This window comes from Amblyomma mixtum, chromosome 5 (genome assembly GCF_055824585.1).
Source record: "Amblyomma mixtum isolate Tamu chromosome 5, ASM5582458v1, whole genome shotgun sequence".
Classification (NCBI taxonomy): Eukaryota; Metazoa; Arthropoda; class Arachnida; order Ixodida; family Ixodidae; genus Amblyomma; species Amblyomma mixtum.
In genome coordinates this window covers 185,941,655-185,965,167 of record NC_143016.1, presented here as the reverse complement: position 1 = coordinate 185,965,167, position 23,513 = coordinate 185,941,655, and the positions used below count along the sequence as shown (strand labels likewise).

At 49.9% G+C, this 23,513-nt stretch overlaps 1 protein-coding gene and 1 pseudogene across 1 annotated transcript; one reads left to right on the top strand and one right to left on the bottom strand.

The window, feature by feature from the left end:
• Positions 1-5,971: 5,971 nt before the first annotated feature.
• On the bottom strand, positions 5,972-7,649 carry LOC149345123 (uncharacterized). Its single transcript, XM_089547372.1, has 2 exons — positions 6,990-7,649; positions 5,972-5,980 (listed from the first exon to the last, which is right to left on the bottom strand). Exons 1-2 carry the CDS (start codon positions 7,647-7,649, stop codon positions 5,972-5,974), a joined length of 669 nt encoding a protein of 222 aa, XP_089403498.1.
• A 6,409-nt stretch (positions 7,650-14,058) lies between these two features.
• LOC149345122 (uncharacterized) lies at positions 14,059-17,120 on the top strand (annotated as a pseudogene).
• Positions 17,121-23,513: the final 6,393 nt, after the last annotated feature.

The window sequence follows — 23,513 nt, the reverse complement described above, 5'->3', positions numbered from 1 at the left end:
TGATGGCGGAGCAGCCAAGATAGTGTCACTCCGCACACACTAAGTTCCAAGCACAGTATACACATGAACCGCGGTCAAAATCGGTAATGGATCGCTGCAACCACCGCAACGAATGCGACTAGCTGCACACCCAAGTTCATTTCAGAATTCGGAAAACACGGCGTGAGTAGTGAGATTTTCACGGATGCACATTTTGCTGGTTTGGCAGAAAAGCACTCGATTCAATCGTAATCACTTTCGCTACGCACACATTTGTCACCGTGCAGTGCAGCGTACGCGCAGGAAATCCGCCGAGAGCAGCTGTTACCGCTGTCCCTGAAGATCCTCACAGGGATTAGGAGTCCTTTCACAACCACAAACGTCTCCAGAAAAGCGCTTGAAGTCGGTTTGGGGGAGAGTGGCTTGCCGGTGCTGCACGCGGCGAAGTATATGCTGCCAACATATGCTTTGCGGCCTAGCCACCACCATCTATACTCTACCTCACAAGTTGTTTGCAGCGCTGCGAAGCCTTTGGCGATGTGAGCCAATCGGAACGACGTGCGCTGAAAAATCTCTTCCTCCGGACTCCTCACCTCGAGACTGGTGGCTCCATCACTGGGGAGGAAGGAGCACCAGTGTCCAGCTGCTGCCAACCTCGAACCTTTTTCGCCTCAAGCAATCACTTCAATAAATGTACTATACTGTACCAACTGAAAGATTTCACTAAAGCAGAAAGTTGGGCTAGTTGGTAACGATCCATTTAAAAAATTGCCGACGATTACGTTGCTTCCTAATGCGAAATTTGAGCGCAGCTCATCAGCTGTTCCGGCTTTTCGATAGACTAAGGCAAAGAATTCGAGCAAGACATGTATGTACAATTACAGACAGCTCGTTATTTTTCACACATAATCCTTCTTCAAGAAACACTCCACTAACAGTTGTTCATTGTCATGAAGGAAGCTTTGTGGATGGCGCAATAGATGGATATATGCTCCACTTCCTGCCCCAATGCCTGGTTCTCAAAGACGAGGTCTGCGCAAGTATTTCGCAAGGTTGTCACAGCTGTGGGAGCCGTTACGAGCGAGAGGAGCAGGGTGTTTTCCCGCATAAGTGGAAAGAAATTCCCGCTTGTCTTTATATCTACATTAAAGTCCCCACCCACCCTACCACCCTGGCAGGCGGCAGGGTTTCTGGCGCAACGTTGTCAATGCCAAAGCATGCAGCACACATCTGTCACTACCGCCATGTAGCTTAAAGCACGATTGAGGTGTCCACTGTTCCAAGAGGGCAGTTATGCGCCTTCCCTCTGGCTCAGGTGTCCACCGAGATGTGTGAGGCATATACTGCGCATTTCCTTTCCTCAAAAACCAATCATCAGATTTTACCCTGTGCTTTCCAAGCCCCCCCCCCCCCCCCCCCTCTATTGGTTCCGCAGCTGTGGGAGTCAGATACTGCGCATTTCCTTTCCTAAAAAATTGTTCACTGAAGCTTAAACGGCGGCCCTGTAAGTAACCACCCGGTGTGAAAGCGTAAAGGTAGACAAACAAAGCGCTTTGTATGCATTTTGAATCACTGACATCGGCGAAGAAGATTCTTGTAGAACAGGCAGATGACAAATCTATAGCTTCTCGCTTTCCCAGGCTTCAGCATACTTAGACTCATAAAAGGCAAGCACAGTATTCAGAAGAGGCGAAAGCTTAAGGAGTTTTCTAAAAAACTTTGAGGCCGTTGGGACGGAAGAGCAGCTCAGCCAGGGCAATTGGTCGATAATGTTGCTGGCAATCCTCCCATATGATGCGGCCTGCGTACTAGCGCGCCTCTCTGACGAGGATCCCAACCGCTATCTGAAAGCTAGCGCACTCTCCCGATACTTCAAAGTTCGCGCAAAGGCTGATTTTCGATGCCAAATTGACAGTCGGCAGCGTCCCCGCTATAGTATCGGAGACAAGAGAGCTCCGTTCGGTTGCCTGATGAGACGTCTGCTGCTGAGAAGTGCACCGATAGGACAGCTTTAGTCCGAAAACGAAAGTCCGCTTTGGCAGCGATGACCGATGATTTATGTCAAAAACCTAGAGAAAAGCGCAAAACCAAGAGTGGGTTTGGGTGCAAATGCTATAGGAGAGAAGCAAGGTTCGAAAGGGCCATTTCAAGCCCATCGAACAATGCCGCCTCGGAAGCAGAAGTTGAAGTTCGCGATAAGAGAACCCGCTAACTATCCCATCAAAGCGTAATGGTTGAGAGTCCAGAGACAACTGTGTAAACTTAGAGACGCGCACAAATGACGACACCATTGTTTCGAGTTATAAGCAACGACTGGTGTTTATTGCCGTAAGGCTGCTCCTTGTCGAGCGAGTATAGGTTACATAGGTTGCCAGATTACAAGTCAGAAAAAGCTAGAATGAACAGTTTCTTTATACTCCCCCCGGAATGAGCTTCAGATCATTCGTGCGTAGTCTCCATGGGGTACAGCAACTGGATCGGTCTTCTTAGGATGGTCCCACCAGGTAGGCGCACCATGCAGGCTCTAGTGTACCCATCCCGTCCGACGAGCACATCAACCACTTTTCCGGTTTTCCATAGCTGCCTTGGCAGATGAGGCTGGTGAACTAGCACAAGAGTTCCTTTCTTCAAGGCACTAGATGAGCTTGGCACAGCAAAATGAGCGGAGCGAAGACCTGTGAGGTACTCTTTCTGCCACCTGCGCCAGAAGTGATCAGCTAAACTTTGATGATATCGCCAGCGACGAATTAGTTGACCCGGTGTTGATGTCGTTGACTCTGTGCTACAGCCCGGGGGCAAGGACGTTAAACGTTTTCCCACGAGAAAATGGGATGGAGTGAGTGGCTCCGGCTCGTGAGCTTCTGCGGACACGTAGGTGAGGGGTCTTGAATTGATCACGGCCTCGATTTCGGTCAAGACTGTAGCGAGCTCCTCGAATGTGCAGAAGCTGTTACCTAAAACCTTCTTCAGAGGAGTCTTCACTGAACGAACCATTCGCTCCCAGAATCCGCCCCACCAGGCGGCTCTCTCAACGATAAACTTCCATTTTATCTGGTAGTCTAAGAAATAACTTCGGATCTCTGTGCCACGCAGCGTTGTCCACAGCCGTTTCAGGTCTCTCGAAGCGCGCTGAAACGTCTTAGCATTGTCCGAAAATATTACTCGACAGACTCCTCTTCTGGAAATGAACCTCTTGAATGCCATCAGAAAATTGGGCGTAGACATGGCAGTCACCAGTTCTAGGTGCACTGCGCGGGTGACTGCACATGTGAATATGACGATGTATGATTTCTTGTTGCCTTGATCCCTTGTGTTCAACGGCCCGGCGAAATCAATGCCTGTCACCTCGAATGGTGGAGCTTGGGTTACCCTGTCACGAGGTAAAGGGGCAACTGGCTCCGTGGCAGGGCGGCTGTTGAATCGGTTGCAAATCAAGCATTTCTTCAAGATCTTTTTCACCATCTGTCTTCCCCGAACTATCCAAAACTGCTCTCTCAGCTCTGTGAGAGTCTCAAGTGCGCCTGCATGTAGAAGGCGGCGATGGTTGGCGATTATTAAAAGTTCGGTGAAATGATGACCGGCAGGCAGGATTATTGGATGCGTAATGTTGTAGGAGAGGCCAGCATTACTCAAACGTCCCCCAACTCTTAGCACTCCGTCCTCATCGCAGTAAGGTTTCAGATCCCGCAACGGAGAGCTGCAGGGCAAGCGTGATGCGCGACGGACGCACTGCAGCTCTTCACCGAAGGCCTCTCGCTGTACCTGACTTATGAGACAAGTCTGTGCTTGGGCGACCTCTTCCGTAGTCAGATATCCACTAAGTTTCTGGCGAGGGTTCCTTGAGTTGTGCAAGAATCGCTGCATCCATGCAACAACACGAACAAGTTTATAGAGGGAGCTGTGCCGTTCCAGCGGCAAGACAGTTTCCTCTGTTGCTACGTTGTGTACCTGCACCGATCTTCTCTCCTCATCTGCCACGGCCATATCAACGTCATTTTCGTGCCTTGGCCAGGCGATGGGTGTTTCTCTGAGCCAAGTAGGTCCATTCCACCAAACGGTGTTTGCCTTGAGGGCTTGGGGACTCACTCCTCGCGTCAGAAATTCGGCAGGGTTGTCTGCTCCGGGACAGTGATTCCAGGTTTCTGGATCCGTTCGCTGCTGAATTTCCAGCACCCGATTGGCCACAAAAGGCTTCCATTGTTGCGCTGACCCGCGAACCCAATGAAGCGCAATTGTAGAATTACTCCAGAGATGCCATTTGGCAACTGGTAGTTTCAGTGATTGCATCAAGTATTCCTTCAGTCTTGCGCCTATCAGCATTCCCATCAATTCCAACCTGGGAAGAGTGAGCTTCTTAATCGGTGCCACCCGCGATTTGGATAAGATCAGAGTCACGGCTGGGGCCTTGGTTCCCGAGGCACGCAAGTATGCAACTGCCCCGTAAGCCTTCGGACTAGCATCGGCGAAAATGTGAATATCGATGCTGCCGGCATTATGAAGTCCGTCGTATCTTCTGGGTACGGTTACTTCAGTCAAGTGGTGGAGTTGTGAATGCCACTCCTTCCAAGATGACTGTACTTCTTCAGGTAGGGGTGCGTCCCACTCAACTCCCAACTCCCAGAGCTTTTGAAACATCAACTTGGCTGTAACAGTGACTGGGGAGATGAGCCCAAGAGGATCGTATATTCGAGCCGACGCCTGAAGAATAAAGCGTTTTGTGTTGCTGTTTTGGTTCAGGAGATCCAATACGGCCTCTAACGAAAATCCCAAACTGTCATCGTGCTTGTTCCAGACAAGTCCTAACACTCTCGACACACTTGCTGTCGGACATTCCACCTGGTCCAGGGCACCTCCTATCCCGTCGTCGTCAAACAGTTGGAGCAATTTCTTGGAATTCGAGTTCCATTTGCGGAGTGTCATGCTCGCTAGACTCATAATTTCCAATGCCTCGTGGTAAAGGTCTTCTGCTTCTTGTTCAGAGTCTGCTCCAGTGATTAGATCATCCACGTAGAGGTTTTCAGCAATTATTGCGGTTGTCTTGGGATTAACACCTGTTGTCGCCAAGTGGTGACGCAAGGTAGCGGCTAGAAGAAACGGACTGCTCGTCGCTCCAAAGGGCACCCTTGTCATTCTCCAGGTCTCTACGAGCGGCCTCGGGTCTTCTTCGGTTGGCATCTGTTCATACCATAAGAATCTCATCGCATCGCGGTCCACACGACGGACTCCTATCTGCAGGAAAGCCTTTCCGATGTCTGCAGTAATGCCGATGCAATGAATTCTGAAATTTAACAAGATTTTCAGGAGATCAGGGTTCAAGTTAGGACCAGCCTCCAGAACCTGATTTAGAGAGACACCTCCTGGCTCGCTGGATGATGCGTCAAAGACAACCCTGAGCTTGGTGGAAAGGCTGTCAGGCTCAAGAACTGCCCGATGCGGCATGTAATAAATTCTGTTTTCTGAGAGCTGCTGCCTTCCTCTGCTGGGAGTCGTTCGGCAAACCCTTGATGGAGGTACTGACGTATCGCAGCATCATATTCGTGCATCATTTCCTCGTCCCTCCTTAGCTTCTTGGTCAGGTTGTACAAACGCTTCTCTGCAACTGCCTTGTTATCGCCTAGGTTGAGTTTAACCTGCTTCCACGGTAAGGCGACTTCGTAGCGCCTGTCAACAAGCCTGACAGATGAGGCAAATTCTTTGATGATGTCGTTGTCTTCGTTTTGTTGGGCAACAGGCTCAACAATGCCCATGCTCTCGAGCTCCAAAAACGACTTAAGGTCAGCTGAAAGGCACTGGGCCTCGTCACTCATGCTGGCCCGCAGCACAGCCACGGATGAACAGCTAGCGGAGGAACTACTGAAAGGAATAGGACCTTGCAATGTCCAGCCGAATTCCGTCTTCAGTGCCATTAATGAATCTTGCAGTTTTCGCACGTGGCCAGACGCGAGAGTCCAATAATAATCAGAACCAATAAGAATGCCGATGCCTTTTCTCGTCAGATGACCTGGTGGTACGGTTACATCTGCAAGCTCATTTATCTCTGCTTGAACTCCTTCGATGACCTTTTCGGGAAGAGTCAGCTGGTCAGAGCATATCTCGGGTATCTCTAAAGCTTCGATGGAGTGTTGCTTTCGGTTGTACTGACTTCTCAGCCAAACGCGGACACGCTTCCGTTTGTGCTTAATAACGTTTCCGGCTCCTCCAAAGTGGTAAATGGTGATGTCTTCTTCTCCCACAACCTCTAACTGGAGTTGGTGCGAGAGCTCTTCGGTCACAAAACTCCTCTGGCTACCCCCGTCAAACAGGAGACGAGTTAAAGTGCTTCGTTGCGGTCCCTCTGCCCATACTTGGGCAGTCTGGAGCAGCACAGTGGGAGCCCTGTCGCTCTTCTTGCCTGTAGCTGAATGCAGTTCGGTTGCTGAGCTGTTAACTGGTTTCCACGCAGGATCACACATTTGAGTTAAATGCCTTTTGCCACATATCTTGCACTTCACTCCTTTGTTGCGACATTGTTTCGACGTGTGTCCTTTGACAGAGCAGCGGAAGCATCCGCCTGCCTGACGCAATGCCCGTTTCTTTTCTTCCAGAGAAAGCGAGGTCTGGCAGTCTTTGGTCACGTGATCTTTGGCAGCACAAAATGCACAGGGCTCATTCCGCTTCAGATCACTGGCGGAAAAGAGCGATGCCGCTGAAATCTTTGAAACTTTGGACTTTTCGTTATCGAATCGTGGTTTTGCATTAACGTTCTTGCTTTCCCGATGACCAACCTGCACCGCCTTCTCCCTGCTCTCAACTTCCTCTTTTAGAAATTCTTGCAGACTTGCAATGCAAAGGATATCCTCTTGTTTTGCTGCTGAACAACGCTTGTGGTAATTCATTACAAGGTCGCTTGGCAGCACTCTTAGCAACGCGGAGGCAAGCATTGCGCCGTAGCTGTCTGTTTTGACGCCAAGCGCCGTGAGAGCGGCTATGTTGCGCTGCATGTGGTCATAGAGTCGACGTAGGTCCCTTACCTCCTGCCCGCTTCGTACCGTCGGGAGGTCCAGCAGTTGGGTGAGGTGCTCCTGGATTAGCACATCTGTGCGTCCGAAGCGCTCCTTCAGGAGCTCGATGGCAGTGTTGTAATTGGCTCCTGTAGCTTGAATCCCGGCCACCGCTGCTGCAGCCCTCCCAGTGAGCGCTGACTGCAAATATAAGAACTTCTCGCCGTTGGAAAGGGCATCGTTGCTGTGAATCGCTTGCTGGTACTGCTCCCAGAAGGGCTGCCACTCCGTGGCGGCGCCGCTGAATCGTTGCAGCTCGAGTTTCGGCAACCTGACCTTTGAGCCGGCACCGCTCCGGTTACCGTCGCGAGGCGCCCGTGTAGCATCCGGTCCTGGACTGGCGTTCGCTCGCTGAGCTTCGGCATGTTGGCTGAGTTTTGCAGCGTAGGTGACAATTCTGTCGTTGTACGCGATTGTACGCGTGAAGTTTTCCTCAGCTTCTTCATCAGGCACAAGTGGCTCGATAGCAGCGTCCACCTCGTTGAGCTGTATCTGAAGGGCGCTAAGCCTCGCTGACAGTATGTTGAGAGCCTTTTCGTCAGCGTGCGCCTCTAAAGATGAATCTACCTCAGAAATCAGTTTTGTCACCTGTGATCTCAATGCTCCTCGTTTCTTCTTCAGCCGTTCCATTTCAACCTCGTTGTAGTGTCGGTCGTGGTCGTAGCGCCAAGCTTGGCTTCAGGTGTGGCGTCTCCAGGCCTCGTTTTAGAGCGTCGGGCGTGGCTTTCCTAGGCCTCGTTCCTGGAACCTTCAGTCCAAGGTGGTTTCACCTCCAAGGATCGTTGCCGTGATGGCCCAGAATTCGTTGTCCCGCCGAGACTTAATGGCCTTGCTGTTTACGCACCGTTGCAGCGTTTTAGTCCCGGGTTTCGGCACCATAAATTTGTGTAAACTTAGAGACGCGCACAAATGACGACACTATTGTTTCGAGTTATAAGCAACGACTGGTGTTTATTGCCGTAAGGCTGCTCCTTGTCGAGCGAGTATAGGTTACATAGGTTGCCAGATTACAAGTCAGAAAAAGCTAGAATGAACAGTTTCTTTAACAACAGTTGCTTTTTTTCATGAAAGGAGGTGATAACAAAGAAGCAGAAGGCGAAAATAAAAGCTCAGAATAAGCTGTTGCTCAAGAAGTACTTTGATTTGGGCTAGTTGGTTCATATCTTTAAAGAGGTTCGGACGGCGCGAAAACAACAAACAACAACAGCCCGTCCTGTTGTGTTCGTATCTCCTTTGTCTTTGTTGTTTTCGCGCCGTCCGAACTTCTTTCAAGCTGTTGCTGCAAGCCGGAAATATGGAGTGGCGGCACTAGAAGGCATACCTCCGCAAAACGAGCCATGAAGCTGTGCAGAAAGTAAACTGCATACTAGTTCTTGAAAGGAGGAACGCAGGACAGAGCAGCTATGGCAGTTTGCTGATGTCGGCCTCCAGGGAGTAAGGAAACAAAACGGGATGGTTTCGCGAAAAAGAAAAAAAGTATGTCTCAAGAAACCTACGAGCTTGAATGATGGCCGTCCGTGTATCCGCCAGATGAAATTGTCACAGCGGTACGCAGCAATATACTGGCGTCGCAATGAAAGCTAAGCTGATTGTAGACGTACCCAGGCAAAGCGAAAGCCACCTGCGCCGTTGTGTAGGCATTGCAGAACTCCTTCTAGGGTAGATAAAACTTGCCGCGTGCTACCTAGAACCATGTACAGCTACTGCGTGTATAAGCGCCGCCAATACTGACAGGAAAAAGTTAACGGGAGGGGGGGTGTAATCACAGGCTAAGTGGCGCAAGCTCCCGACCGATACAAAGAGTAAAGCCATTATCATCAATCCGTCCAGAAGAAGAGTGCACGCAGGCATTTCTTTCACACTCGATCGGCCCCTCTCGCTCTCACCTTTCCAAACGATACTGAGTTTTGGAGACGCGCAGCCAGGGTGCGGAACAAATCATAACCTCGACGGCTTTTATCGGGTGTCGGCTGCTAAAATTAAGCCACTGCCGGGATGCGATCACGCAGGGCGCGGCTTAAGAATACCCTTTCGAGTCGCAACTCGGGTCGTTAACAGATTCCGGGAGTGAAAGTACCTACTGTTTAATTGTTTTTTTAAGCATGAAATGCTTTTAGCTTCCGTTGTCGGCACTGTGGTAACGTCACGCCGAGACCGAGAGCCAACATCCGGGCACTGAATTCCACTCATCCGGGAGCTGAAACGAGAGCATCCGGGCACCGTACGAGATTTAACGAGACTCTCTAAGAGAGAGGGCTGCTTAGAGCAAGAGGGGAGCTCCAGGGCTAGAAGGGCTTTGGGCAGAAAAACTGCTTCCGCGCCGTCCCCAAGGATGGCACCGCGGTCCCACACTCACGCATGTAAAAGCCCGGCCGCTGGGCCTATAGCTCATGACGTTTCCCCCTTTGGCAGGCAGATGTATAGACCTTTTTCAGTTTTAGCCTCGCTCCCAGCGCGCCGAACACCGCCATGTTGCTTTCCTCCTCTCTGACTGGTTCGGAAAGGCGGTGCCCGTGCGTCCCGTGCGTTCTCTGCGGTTTTCTGTGTTTACTGTATGCGGTTGCTTAGCTGTAGTAGCCCGGTTTGGGTATATGTGCGATTAAAGCTGAAACGAGGTCTTCGGGAAACCACTCCGCTGTCGTCTGCTGTTCAAACAATCACAGGAAGCTAAGGCGGCTTGTGCAGCACTGCTTTACCTTACTGCTTTGACACATAGTGATGAACCCCTAAAGATGTCCTAATTGGAGTACACAGCCCATGGAAAACTCGCATGATAAGCCGATATTGTGAATAAGTTGTTTCTACGAAATCCCACTTTAGCCAAATGATTGTTCCTCTTCAAGGACTACATGACCAGACGAATTTCGGACCACTGTGTGCTCCTTGTTGGTGGCATGCACAGCTTTCCCTGCCTTCTAGCGATTTGCTGCCTCAAAGTGTTTAGATTTTGGATGATTTTACACAGATAGCTGATGGCTTTGTAGAAAGGTAATGAGCACGGAACATTGTACTACTGCAATAACTTGCACCGTAGCCGACCAATCTAAAGCTACGCTGCACAGATAATCTCAGATTGCTACCACAGTGTTTCTAACGCGAGTGCGTTAGCACCCACATGTCGGAAAAAACTGTCCAGCGTCGGCGTTGGCGACCGTTTCAAGCCTCGCAGCCAGAGAAACCGGCCGCTCCGGCAACCCAAGTCACGTGTCCTAGTGCTTAAGTAAGACTTTTTGTTGGTACATAATCATATTTGATAGGTTTTGCGCTAAGAAGACGTTCACATCTTTTATGACACCTGATGTGTCATCAAAGTGATGTGATGTGATGCGATGACACCTTCTCGTGTCATTCCATTCTGCCGGCCGTATCGTGAGCAGACTGTGACCACTCGGGCAGGTGGCAGTTAAATTAATCAGTGGTATCGAGAGGCTGCCCGGAAAGAGCAACCTGTATCGCACACGTCTCACCGATGGATGGATGATGATGAAAAGCCTTTATTTATGAAAGAGTTGAGGCTCTTTTAAAGAGCCCCGCAATGGGTGGAGTCCCTATTCCGGGACCCCATTGGTCGAAGCCGCCAGCTTAGCCCTCTTGATCAATGCCTTTTGGGCCTGAAGGTCCGAGCAGCCAAGCAGGGCCGCCTCCCATTCCTCTCTGGTAGGGATGGCAGCACCTGCCATCGCAGGGCAGTCGCGCATCGATTAACCCCTGCATCACAGCGCTAGAACCGGTCAGATGACTCCCAGGGACATATGAATGTAAAGTTGAGAAGGACCAATTCCGCATATATGAGCATTAACCTGTTAACACAATCGTGTCATAGCCTTAAGGCTGAGCTCAAGTGTCCCCTGCAGTTTTTTTTGTTTTCTCGCCAAAAGTACAGCCGTTAGTTTCTTGTCATGCGTCACGTGATGGCATAGCAAGGTAACTAGACCGCTGTTCCAAACTCCCGGTGACCCGCTCGCGCTCGTTGCCATTTCTGCCATCAGCCATTTTTGAGGCCTTGACGCAGAGTATACGTGCGCGAGAATGGGGGTGTGTCCCATCTTCCAAGCGTGAATCAGAGCGGGTGGTTACGCCTAAAAAGTTTAAGCCTGGAGAAATATCGCTACTGAAAAACCATGCAAAAAAATAGCAAGCGCACGAGTGTTAAGAGTGATTTTTTTATAGCACGTACTTTATTCACTTCTGAGGCTCCCTCAGGAAGCGGAGTGGCCGAGTTGTGCGTTCAGTACTTCCGAGTTGCGCTGGTGCCAGCTGAAGACTTCTTGAGGGGTGCCTCCGCGCCCAACCCGTCCGCGGATGGCGGGTGGCCGCCGGTTCACCACAGGTTCAGCAGCCAGGGACGGACGCTGTTCTCCGTAGCCGACCGAGTCGGCTTCGGCGGCCAGCGTGGGCAATGTAGTCGCTGCCTGGGACCCTGGTTGGTAGGTCCGGGGCCCAACAGCGTCGAGTGAGTTGATAAAAACAGTTGCTGTCACCATGGACGCCGCCAACATGAAGAGGCCCAGGAACAACAACCTCCGCATTAGCGTTTCGGAGCTGTCCTCGCGGGCGGGACTCCCAGCTCGAGGAGTCCTCGCTCGTCGGCAGAGAATCCAACGAGTCCGTCCAAGCCTCGGAATCTGCGCTGCGCTGCTGCGACGCGAACAAGGTGAGCGAAGAACGTCCTGATCGCAGGGCGTTCCCGGCGGCTCGCACGACTCGGCCGAAAAGCGCGGCCGGAGACGACGGCAGCACCACTGGCCGAGGCTCTCCGTCGAATGGAAACCGCTGCACCAACTTGTAGCGACGCACCTGGGGCCGCCAGCGGGTCTCGGTGTCGCCATCCATTGGCGGGTTTGTCTCTCGCCCGCGGGAGACGTCCAGTCTCCCATAAATGGTCGCTTGGGACACGGCCGCACCTGCTCCTGTCACGATTATGGTCAGTGCGGAAGCGAAACGACACAATAAAGGCGGGGGTTCTGGGTTCTTCCAACCATACCTTCGCCATAGCCTCGGTATTGGCGGCGCGGCACGGCGTTTCGCTGGCGAAGATGCAGGCACATCGAGAGCGGTTTCCATTGAATTCGCAGGGCTAATACTCCCGACGTGGAGCTGCTCCGCGTGGATATTTCCTAACGAGACCTGGCTCACACTTGCGGTAGGCGATGCAGGTCTCAGGGGCACATCGGGTGCTCTATTGCCTTCGACGAGGGACAAAGGCCGTTGCCCGTGGATGTTGGACAACGAAGGGTACCCTGTCCTCAGCTCGACGGGCCCTTCTGCTACGCTTATTCCCGATGCGCTTCACTCGGGTGTTGTTGCTGTCCTCAAGAAGACAATGGCGCTTGGCCACTGCAGGGGATTGGCCGGATGCTGATGATGATGATGATGATGATGATGTCCTCAGGCTGAATGGCACATACCCACGGCGGGGGATTGGCCAGGGTGCATAGCGGATACAAACGCACTCATGTACAGGGAATGGAGTATATTTAAAATTTTGGGACGCAGAGCTAGAATTTGTACCAAACAAAAAATACGGCCGGATGGGCGACTGACAGGTCTTTGTTCTTTTCTTTGTCAGAATAGGGCGCGCAAAAAATCTGTGGTTTCCTCGATTAGACACTTAATATACGTATGGAATATGTTGCCCTTGTGTTAAAATGTTCACCGAAGACAAATAACACGGGGTATTTTCCACAGCAAACCGCGTTGTTCCAGCGGTCAAAGAGAATCTAATAGAAGAGGAGAAAATAAAGATAAAGAACTGGCGTGCGCTGGTGTCTTTCTAATGCACCCTGGCGAATCCCCCGCCGTGGGTATGTGCCATTAAGCCTGAGGACATCGTCATCATCATCTTCTCCTCATTGAACCTCTGGCCTATCCTTCTTCGTGCGTGTGTGACATGCCACTAAGGCAACAACAACAACAGAGGTTCAGGCGTGGACAACATTAAACGGATCATGCTACCGGCTTCTAATATTTTCCGCGTTAATAAACTCCTAGTTGAAATCAAGAGGAAGAAGTGGGCTTGGGCAGGACATGTAATGCGAAGGCAAGATAACCGCTGGTCCTTAAGAGTAACGGAGTGGATTCCAAGAGAAGGCAAGCATAGCGGGGGGCGGCAGAAAGTTAGGTGGGCGGATGAGATTAAGAAATTTGCAGGAATATAGTGGCCGTAACTGGCGAAGGACAGGGTTAATTGGAGAGACATGGGAGAGGCCTTTGCCCTGCAGTAGGCGTAGTAAGGCTAATGATGATGATCATGATGCCTAACTCTAAGCATGAACCTCGTCAGGGTGCGCAAACCATCATGGAATGCACAGGAGGTGCAGCATCGCAAAGCGCTGCGAATCTACCTCGGCCTCCCGGCCTACTCGCGTGGCCACTGCAGCTACAGGCCACGCAGCGCTCGCTGCACCACATCGACCGGCTTCATCTTGCACCAGACGGTGGGGAACTCCTGCAGCGCCTTTGGTAATACCCGCGCTCAAGAATGGGTCCGACAGTGCAGAAATACGACCAGCTGATGCGTGCCACGTCCCCCTCCCCCTGGCCCCTCACGACGGAGGTAGAGAGAGAGATCGTCGGTATCGCGGGAAAACGCAGCACACCAATATGCGCGGTGCAACAGCTAGCCGTAGCCACGAGCAACTGCGTGACCATCTGCATGTATACACTGACGGCTCCGTGCCGAGCGAAAGGTGCTCGCTCGCCGCAGCGGCCACCATCGCCGCCCTGGAGCTGCACCGCCAGCAAAGAGTGGCTTACCTGGGCTCCTAGACCGCGGCGCAGCTACTGGGTCTTCGCCTGGGCTTGGACCTGGTACTCACCCTTATACTGTATTTACACGGGCGCCCTTAACTACAGTTAAGGTAACTACGGTGCTCCGTAACTATTGTTAGCCATGCTCACACGACAAGCCAAACCATAGTTACGCCACTAACTGCAGTTAACGTAGCCGAGCTGGCTAACTACTGTTTGCGGCTAACTACTGTTTGCGACAAGATGGCGGCGCCCGCGGCAGCAGAAACGCCGATGTCAAGCGACGCCGATGTCAAGCGAGTCGTCGTCCTCCCAGAAGCGTGTCAACTGGCCTGATGCAACAACAACGGCCTTGATACGCATCTGGGAGGACCATCTCCCTGCGCTGCGAGGCAACACGCGCAACGCGCGAATATACGCAGCGATCGCGGACGCGCTGAACGCCGGGCTTGCGCTGGGCGAAGGCCCATACACTGCCAAGCAAGTCAAGATGAAGATGGACAACCTCAACAAGAAATACCGGTAAGTGCGATCTTAAACGAATAATACTCGTGTAATATCGCTTTCTTGGTGTTGTTTACTCAGTGCAACAAGCTATTGAAGAACTCAGGTGCAACTGAGCTATAGCCCCCCATGTGCGGCAGTAGCACATGTCGCTAGCGATTACTGGTGTCCGATACGATCTTGCAGATATGTTATAAAGGTCGTAAAGTTTTCGAGAGTAAGGACACATGACAGAGGCAGCAAACACGTCACTCGGCGTGTAGTCGTTCTAATTTGACTTCGCTCGTGCACGCGTGCATCGTACTGCATGACAACTTCATCCTCCGTTTGTGCTGTTATTGTCTACGATCTGCACCGCCATCAGCGTCGGTATTTCATCTTCGGTACGCGTCGGCATTGCACGCACGCGTCAGCGTTTCAAGCCTCGTGCTATGCCAATAACTGAGCAGATTTATTTATTTCTTTCATATAACTTTTCCGCGTTCCACTCTGCACTGCCTCACAGATACTTGAATGCCATTAGCAGAACCATAATACGACAGTTGCGGCTTCACTTTCAAAACTGCAACCGGTAGGATTAAAGCGACATCGTAAATTTAAACTCCTCTAATTTCACCAGCACACGTGCCTGCTGGTTAGGCACATAATCGTGAAATATTAGTCTCTAAGTGCTGAATGCACAGTGGCCTTTAATGCACTGAAGATAACTGCTGAGACTGTGGACTGCTCGGATTGCAAGCTTCAATTACTTTTATTTAAGCAGTACAATTATTTATTCAAATGATTTCCATTTTTTCAGGCAGCTGAGACGGACGGGCACTGCCACAGGCTCACCCGGTGTGCCATGGTTGTTCTACTGGCAGCTGCACAGTTTTCTTGGGTGCCTGCCCATCAACGATGATGGGCGAGTCGAGGAAAATATGGAGGTGACTTGCTATTTGTAACATTGCCTATCAGTTCATGAAATCACTGCACAATTCCATCACTATCCATTTCTCAGTGCACTGTGTACTTCGATTTACGACAGGCTGGCCAGTGGCAGACAGTAAAGAGCACACTTGGGAGTTGTGCAGAATAAACCACTCCCACAACCATGAGCATCGGCAAAGCAGAGCAAAATGGCACTTGCCTCTTGAACCCATGTACAGACACGGGCGCGTTTCGATGGAGGCAAAACGCAAAAGGCCCTCGTGTGCTGTGCGACGTCAGTGCGCGTTAAAGATACCCAGGTGGTCGAAATTATTTGAGCTCTCCACTATGGCACCTCTTTCCTCCTTTCTTCTTTCACTCCCTCCTTTCAGTTAAGGTGTAAACCAATATGTGCAACATTTACTGCGCCATTTCCTTTCTTCACAGGCCAAAAAAAGACCTCTTCAACCTCAGTGCCATGCTGAAATGCCCACCTCACCGTGGCCGTCAATAGCTTCTGTTTTTCTCAAAATACTGTGGCAGCTGGTGAGTGCATTTCTTTAGGATGCCTTGAACCTCTCAGTGAAGTTCGCGGTGCCGTATGTTGTTTGCTGCATCCGGTCGCTTTATGGGAATGCCCATTAAGTCCCTTTTTCTTGGGCCCTCCGCACAACCACACAGGAAGGGGTCAGTCAACCCGGCGGGAGAAGAGGGGGCGCCGAATGGCGGGGGATTACAGGAGACGTCAAACTCCCCTCATGGACTCAGTCGTTAGGCGGCATCCTGTGTGCACGTGTGTACGGCGAGGCTGACCCGCGCCACAGTGCGTGGCTCTTTGTACCATGTCTGCAGCGGCATGCTTTGACATATTGTCACGCTAGCTGCAGGCATGAGGAGCGACGACGACAAAACAGATGAGTTGAAATGGCGTTCCTCGAACTTGGCGGCAACCGGACGTTGGGAAAGCGAGTGTTCGCGAAGCTCGCAGCGGGAAAGCATAATTATCCGAAATCGTGATGGTGGAAAGTGTGCATATGTGTACAGTGTCGCGATGAGTTACCTTCTTTCCCCAATCATTCATTGGTTGTGTTATTCTTTCCCCAACTGCTGATTGGTGGTATTTTCCTTTCCCCAATAAGTTATTGGGTGGATGTTTGTATAGTACTTGATTGGTTATTCTCCCACCGAGGGCGGGGACATAGGATTTAAAACCCGCTGCTTCGGCAGGACCGAGGGCTGGTTTCGTCACCTAGAACTGCGAGCCAGTCAAGTGTAAATATGTTTTCTCCTTGCTTGTATCCTTTTTTGTGCTTTTAATTGTTATAAAAGTTTAACCTCTCCAGAAGTGTCCTCTTGCAATGTGATTGAGCAAAACGAATCTGCAAGACGTCAAGAATCCTAGAACAATCATCATTAACTAAATTTCCCTCTACGAGATCAAGAGTGGGAATCCAACTCTCTCCTTTCAAATGTTAAAAGCATGCTGTTTTCTGTGTTGTGTCATGTGCAGCTGCCAGTCGTCAATGAGGCACCTGACGGTGCAGAAGTGGTGATGTCGTGGGAGGACGGGCTTCCAGAAGCAAGCAGAGACGACCAGCTGCAAAATGCTGCCAGTTCCGCCAGCTGCAGCACCACTCCTGTGGTACATGCACTGGCAATTGCAAGTGGCATCAATGGCGGTGGCGGAAGCAGTGCGGATACTCCTGGCACAAATGGTATACCAGACCCAAAACTCGAAAGAGTCGCCACAAAAGACCGGCAACCACTGTGCAGCAGCTGATTGCCCTCCACAAAACAGAAGCAGAGGAAGCAGCACGGGCCGAACGAAAAGCCCATAAAATGCGCAAAAAAATGGTCCGCCTTCAAGGAGAAGCGAACGACATTAAAGGGACCCTGAAATGGTTTCTTCAATCATATTTTATTGCAACAACTCTGTAGAGGTGGTCTCTGCGAGTATTCTAGTCTGATTCAGAAAGCTGCGCATGGAACCAATAATTTACAAACAATTTTTGAAACTTGCTGCTCAAAGTCGATTAGGGCGACACCTCACCGCGCGTTTTTACCCGCCCCTACCACATGACGTAAACTGGGCAGCCTTGGCCATGGACTGGCCCACCCTTCTCATTGGCTCTGCCATATGACGTCACGCGCAATTTTTGCAATATTTCATTTGAAACTGAGCACTGATGCTCCTTGAAATGCTATTTTATTGATTGCTTATTATTTTTAAAAACATACGTATACAGAAGTAAGAATCCAGCGCATTTCTTGAAATTAATGTGGTACTTCCGGTAAAGAAGGAAATCCGTCTGCTCGCAAAAGCATGTGTTCTCGTCAAATCTTGAGGCCCGCCTTTGCGAGTTTCCTAGCTGCGCCGACGAGTCGCTGCTATAGTGTACTAGAATTATTATATCGCTGCTGTCGTCACCCTGTGGGTCTCGGTATGGCGTGTACTGAAAGGCTCGAAGCCCATCTCAGCGGTGGCTGCACGCAGCCGCGCTTCGAGCTCCGGATCCATGCTGTTCGAGCAGCAATCAGGAGACACATGTGCGACAACTTGGACGGCGCGCCGCACCGATCGTCATCAGAAAGACTGCCAGCTATACTCGAGCAGCGACAAAGCATGCCTGCTTATGTTGGGAGCTTTCGGCAACGGCACCGCTTGCGGGCTCTCCGAGCGACGAGCTCTGCTGCTGCTTGGCTGTCGTGGTCAAGTCGCAGCGGCCGGCGCTTCGGAAGTCGCCTGAGCTATAATAAAAGGCTTACTCTACACATCGCTTTACAGTCAACAGCATCATCTCACAGTAAAGTAATAGTATGGTCACTTTCCGCGACGCCTTCAGCCGCGAAGCGAGCGGGCGCCAGGCGAGCCGGACCACAACGTCAGGCCAGCGGCAGCTGCAAGGCGGTTGTGGCCAGAAATTTGCTCGTATCACAGTTGTTACCTTTACCAGCAGCTCAGTATCAATCAATCAATCAATCAATCAATCAATCAATCACCTTTATTTCCTTTGAGAAGGAGGAGTGCGGGACTAAAAGCTCGGGGAGCTTGACGAGGTCCCGACCCCTTACTGGTTGGCAAACAGCAAGATGACGGCCAGTCATACATAAAAAATAAACAGACAATATCAAAGACACACTAAAAAAAGGCAAACGCAAAAGAAACTCAAACAAAAATGCCGGTACAAATCAACAGAAGCTGTCGCGAACAAAATGAAATTATTTTAGTCTTGCAAAAAAACAAGTTGGCAAAAGTGTTTGACGATGTCGTTTTGGTTACAGGTGGGATCAAACTCCACACGGTTTAGTAAATTTAGCAATGAGGGCAACGTGTAAGATAAATGTACTTTGGCTAGTATTAGTCACCGATCCTCAAAAATGACACATTTTTCACATTTCTTGGCCTAGGGTTTATTATTTACGTCAAGAACACTCTTTAGCTCATTTTAGAGCGCAGCTCTTTGGCGTCCGTTCCTGGGTTTCGCGTCGTCGTCGGCGTCGGCCTCGTAACCAGCTCCGCCCCCAATATCACGCTTTTCAATTGGTCGAAATGCTCGTGACGTCACAGTGCGCGAATTTCAAATGGGGCCAATTGTACTTTGGCTAGTAACCATGCAACCAATCAAAGGGATCGTATAGTGATGCTGCAACTAAGTTGGACTGAGTTTAGTTAATTGCTTAATTAATCAATTAGCCTAATTAATATAGAGGAGAATGAAGAGGTCAAAGAAAGACGCGCGCCGCAGCGACAACAGCGTCCGCGGAAGGAGACGCTGCTGAAAAAAACATAAGTACGAAGCCGCGCTCCCTCCACCACCACGCACTTCCCCACTCAGTAAGACGTTGCTCGTTTCATATACGTTGTGTCGAACATCCTAGACAGTTCCAACAATTGACAGGTTAATGACAGAACACAATGGATAGAAATACAATAATATAAATATGAAATAGCCTAATTAACCTTTCTAGTTAGACCGCATAAATCAATAAAACCGAGAACAAAATTGGTCGAGTTGGGGAATCGAACCAGGGTCTCCGGAGTGCGATACGAGCACGCTAGCCACTCCGTAATGCCAGCTGAATGGTTTGGAATGAACAAAGGCGCGTCTAGCTAATACGGCGTCTTCGTTCACCCCCATCTTCCCCCTTTCCCTTACGGCGAGGTGCAGGTGTCCACCCAGATATGCGAGAGAGAGAGATACATTTCCTTTCCTCAAAAAATAAATTTACCGTCCAGCAAGGCGTACAGCCGAATTGGCGATGGCGTTCTGTGGACTCCCTGGCAGCGTTGCAAGACGCTGTCGCGTTCCACTCTTACAGGCGAAGCTTAACATGTTAACCACACATCAGTAACACACGCAGACAGCCAATGGACGCGTCATTCGCTGGCAGCACTTGATTCATCATTCACAACCATATTCTTAACGTACGCTCCCTTGCCGCACATGCCAAGGACGTACACCACGATCACATTCTGCGCCATTCCTCTGTACTTTGATTTGCTGAAACCTGGATGGATCCCGAAGAGCCTCTCGAAATCATAGATTTCCTATACTGCTGTGGTGCTCGCAGAGACCACAACAGAGCGGCGGGAGTCGCTATCTACTTGCGCACAGGTCTCTCTGCAATACCAGTCGAAATGTTTGGCACGTCACATGAAGTTGGCGAACTGTGCGCCGCAAAGTTGCCCAACGGCTTGCTGGTAGTAGCTGCCTACTTCGCCCCTACCGCACTCACGAAAGACGTCGTGCACTTCCTGCAACTCGCATTAACCGTCCATCGATCCACACCGATGTTAGTAGTGGGGGACTTTAATGTTGACATAAAGACAAACAGCAATTTCCTAACACTTATGCGGGAGAACATCCCGTTCCTCTCGCTCGTAACGCGTCCCACGGCTGTGACAACCTCGCGAGGCACTTGTATAGATCTCGTCTTTGAGAATCAAGCATTGGTGTACCAAGTCGAACATATATCAGTCTATTTCTCCGACCACAAAGCTTCCTTCATGACTGTCAAGAACTGTTAGTGGAGTCTTTGTTAAAGGAATACGTGTGAAAAATAAAAAAAAAAATCTGTGATAGCGCATACATGTGTGGCTCGATTTCTTTGCCTCAATCTATCGAAAAGGTGAAACAGCTTATTTGCTGCGCTCAAATTTCGCATTAGGAAGTAACGTAATCGTCGGTAATTTTTTTTTTTTTTATGACGCCGGCAGACCTGATCCAGGCTGGTCGGCATGCTCGGCGTACTTGTTGTTCGCACAAGGAAATACAAAACAGCCATTCTACCAGAGATGATGCTTCCTAGATTCGAGCAACGACAACATGTCTGTTCAAAAGTGGATCTTTCGTCAACGACACCGACTGCGGCAACGCCGGGCGACGAACTGCGCGCTGGTCCCAGGCTGCCCTAGTCGTCGCTAGGCCTAATGGTTTCGCATCGAAGTCGCAGCTGACGGCGCTTCGGAAGTCGCTTGCGCTATATCAAAATGCCTACTCTTCACATCGCTTTACTGCGAACTCGTCCCATAATAGAATATATATTCGATTTCCACGACGCCTTCAGCAACGGAGCTAGCAGGCGGCAGGCGAAGCGCCGCAGCAGCACCAAAGCGGCTATGGGATGAAATTTGCTATAAGGCTTGCCTGAAACGTGAACAAACAATACTAGCGCGTTTTTCACTCGCCGGCGGCCGGCATCAAGGCTGGCAGGCCGGCCCGGCGTGGCTCGGCCCCGAGCGCCCTGAGGAGCGCGCTGTACGTCATCACGACGCTGCCGCGCTCCGCGCTCGCTTTGGCTCCCGCTTCCCGTCGTTGCGTCTGCCGCGCGCGGCTCGTCGTTGACATCTAGCAAGTTGCACGCAGGCGACGAGCTGCGATCGGACGTTGCGACGCCGTTCGCAACAGCGCACCGCAGTGAATCGCACTCACTTTCGCACATGTGTCTACGACCACCGGAAGTAAACAAGCAGAGCGCCATTGCCTGACGTATGCATGGGCGGAGCATCGGCCCGTCTTTTCTTTTTTTTTTTTCGGAGCGAGCCCCGCGTGTATGAGTTGAGAGTGGTATGTGGGGGAGAGGAGGAACATCATTTTTAATCGGCGATATCTTCGGTGTTGATGGAGTTCGCTTAACAATTTTTGCGGTGCGGCGACAAGTGATGGAATATCGATCTCTCGTGGGCTTTTGCTAACCTTGGCAAAGAGCTTTTCAGGGTCCCTTTAATACAGTTCGGTGAAACGCGCGGTGTTCCAATATCCAGCTCTGATATTGATGTTATTCATCGCGTACGGAAAGGACAAGAAAAGTCCAAACGTGATCGTGAGGCTCACATCTCGCTCCGTGCGTAGCAGAATACTACACGCAGTGAAAAAGATCAGTTTGTCTCCGGTGGACTTTGGCTACGAAGGCACAGACACAGTCTATATTAATGAGCACCTCTGTCCTGAGTATAAGGTATTGCTTGGAAAAGCAATTGCACGAAAGCGAGAAAAGGGCTGGAAATTAACCTGGGTCGCTAATGGAAAGATCCTTCCTAGGAAGGCCGAGAACGCGAATGTGATTCAGATCCGTTCCGAGGCCGACTTAGCTCTGATCTGTTAAACCAAAATCGACAGCAAATCATGGACAGTGTGCAACTAGCAAACCAATTTATGAAAAAAAAAATGCATGTGCCTCTCTGCTTCATTGCAATGTTCGAAGCTTGAATAAGAACATAGATAATGTCTGCTGTCTAATGGCTGAGCACTCATTTACGTTTGACTACATAGCCGTTTCTGAAACTTGGCTACATGAAGGGGAATTCCACAATATCCAAGGGTTCAATTTTTTTTCCTGTAGTAGAAACACTTCTACGAGAGGCGGTGGAGTTGGCCTATACGTAAAAACATCGTTGTATTCCTCGCTTCTTCCTGGGTTGACGAATTCATATTCTGCTGGGTTTGATTTTTTGGTTGTTCAGTGTATGAACCTTGCAATTGCTGTCGTATATCGTGCTCCAAATAGCACTCTATCACTCTTCCTTGACCATTTTGAATCGCTGCTCACGAACTTATCTAATCTAAGAGTCAAAGTATTAATCTGTGGTGATTTAAATACTGATTGTTTAAGTGATAACAGTGTGGTATATACTAACTTATTATAGTCATATGGCTTCAGTAATGTAGTTATAGGCCCTACACGAGTGACTCCCATTTCTTCGACGTCACTGGATCATATACTCTGCAATTTCGACACATCATCTAGTTTGAGCTCCATATATAAAGCATCCCTTACCTATCATTATCCTGTTGCTATATTTTTTCCTCTGGAACAAGCTGCCCCGGGTAAAAGATCTGACCCCCAATGCAGCATCGATGTTATTCAGTTGAGGGAATGTCTTCAAGCGGTAGATTTTAGCTTGATCAACTCAGCTGATGTTAACGACCTATACCAAGAATTTAACGACAGGCTAACCACGGCAGTTTTGCAATCATCTACACCTTAAATCAAAAGATACTATAGTACGCCTATCTGTCCCTGGATGACACAAGCTATTATGAAGCTTATTAAGGAAAAAGATCACTGGCATACCAAATGTAAACAAAAGCGAGGTAATTCATATTACTTAGTAAAGTTTCGGAGAGCAAGAAACTTAGTTACTGCTGCCATAAGGTACCGCAAGAAAGAGTATTACTCCCAGTTAATTTTGAAAAATGCCCACAGTACTAAAGTCACGTGGCAGATCATTAACTCTGTTATTAAACCCGTAGCAAATCGTTTTATTATGCCTGACATAGAAATCTTATCTCCATTGAAAATCTAGTTACAACGTTCAATGTATATTTTTCCACTATTGGTGCAAGTATAGGAAATACTTGCCCCTGCACTGAGTACCTCCCTCCTCCGCAAAACACTGTAGTGACCTTTGCATACCATGACATTACAGTGGATGAGATTGTATATACAGCTAATCATTTTCCATCTAAATTGTCTACTGGATGTGATGGCATTGCCTCTATTGCGCTGAAGGAATGCATTGATATATTATGCGGGCCACTTGAAAAACTTTGCCTTCTATTCCTCTACCTATCCCGATCTGCTTAAGCTAGCTAGAATAGTACCGATTCACAAAAATGGTGACCGTAACCACGTTGAGAATTACCGCCCAATTTCCATTTTAAGCTGCATAAACACACTTTTTGAAAAGCTCGTTGCAAAGAGAGTGAAAATATTTCTCGAGAAAGAAGCCTTGCTATCTCCTCAACAACACGGCTTTAGACCAAACAGATCAACTGGTACGGCCGTCATATCGCTAACAAACACGATCAACACTTTCCTAAATGATAA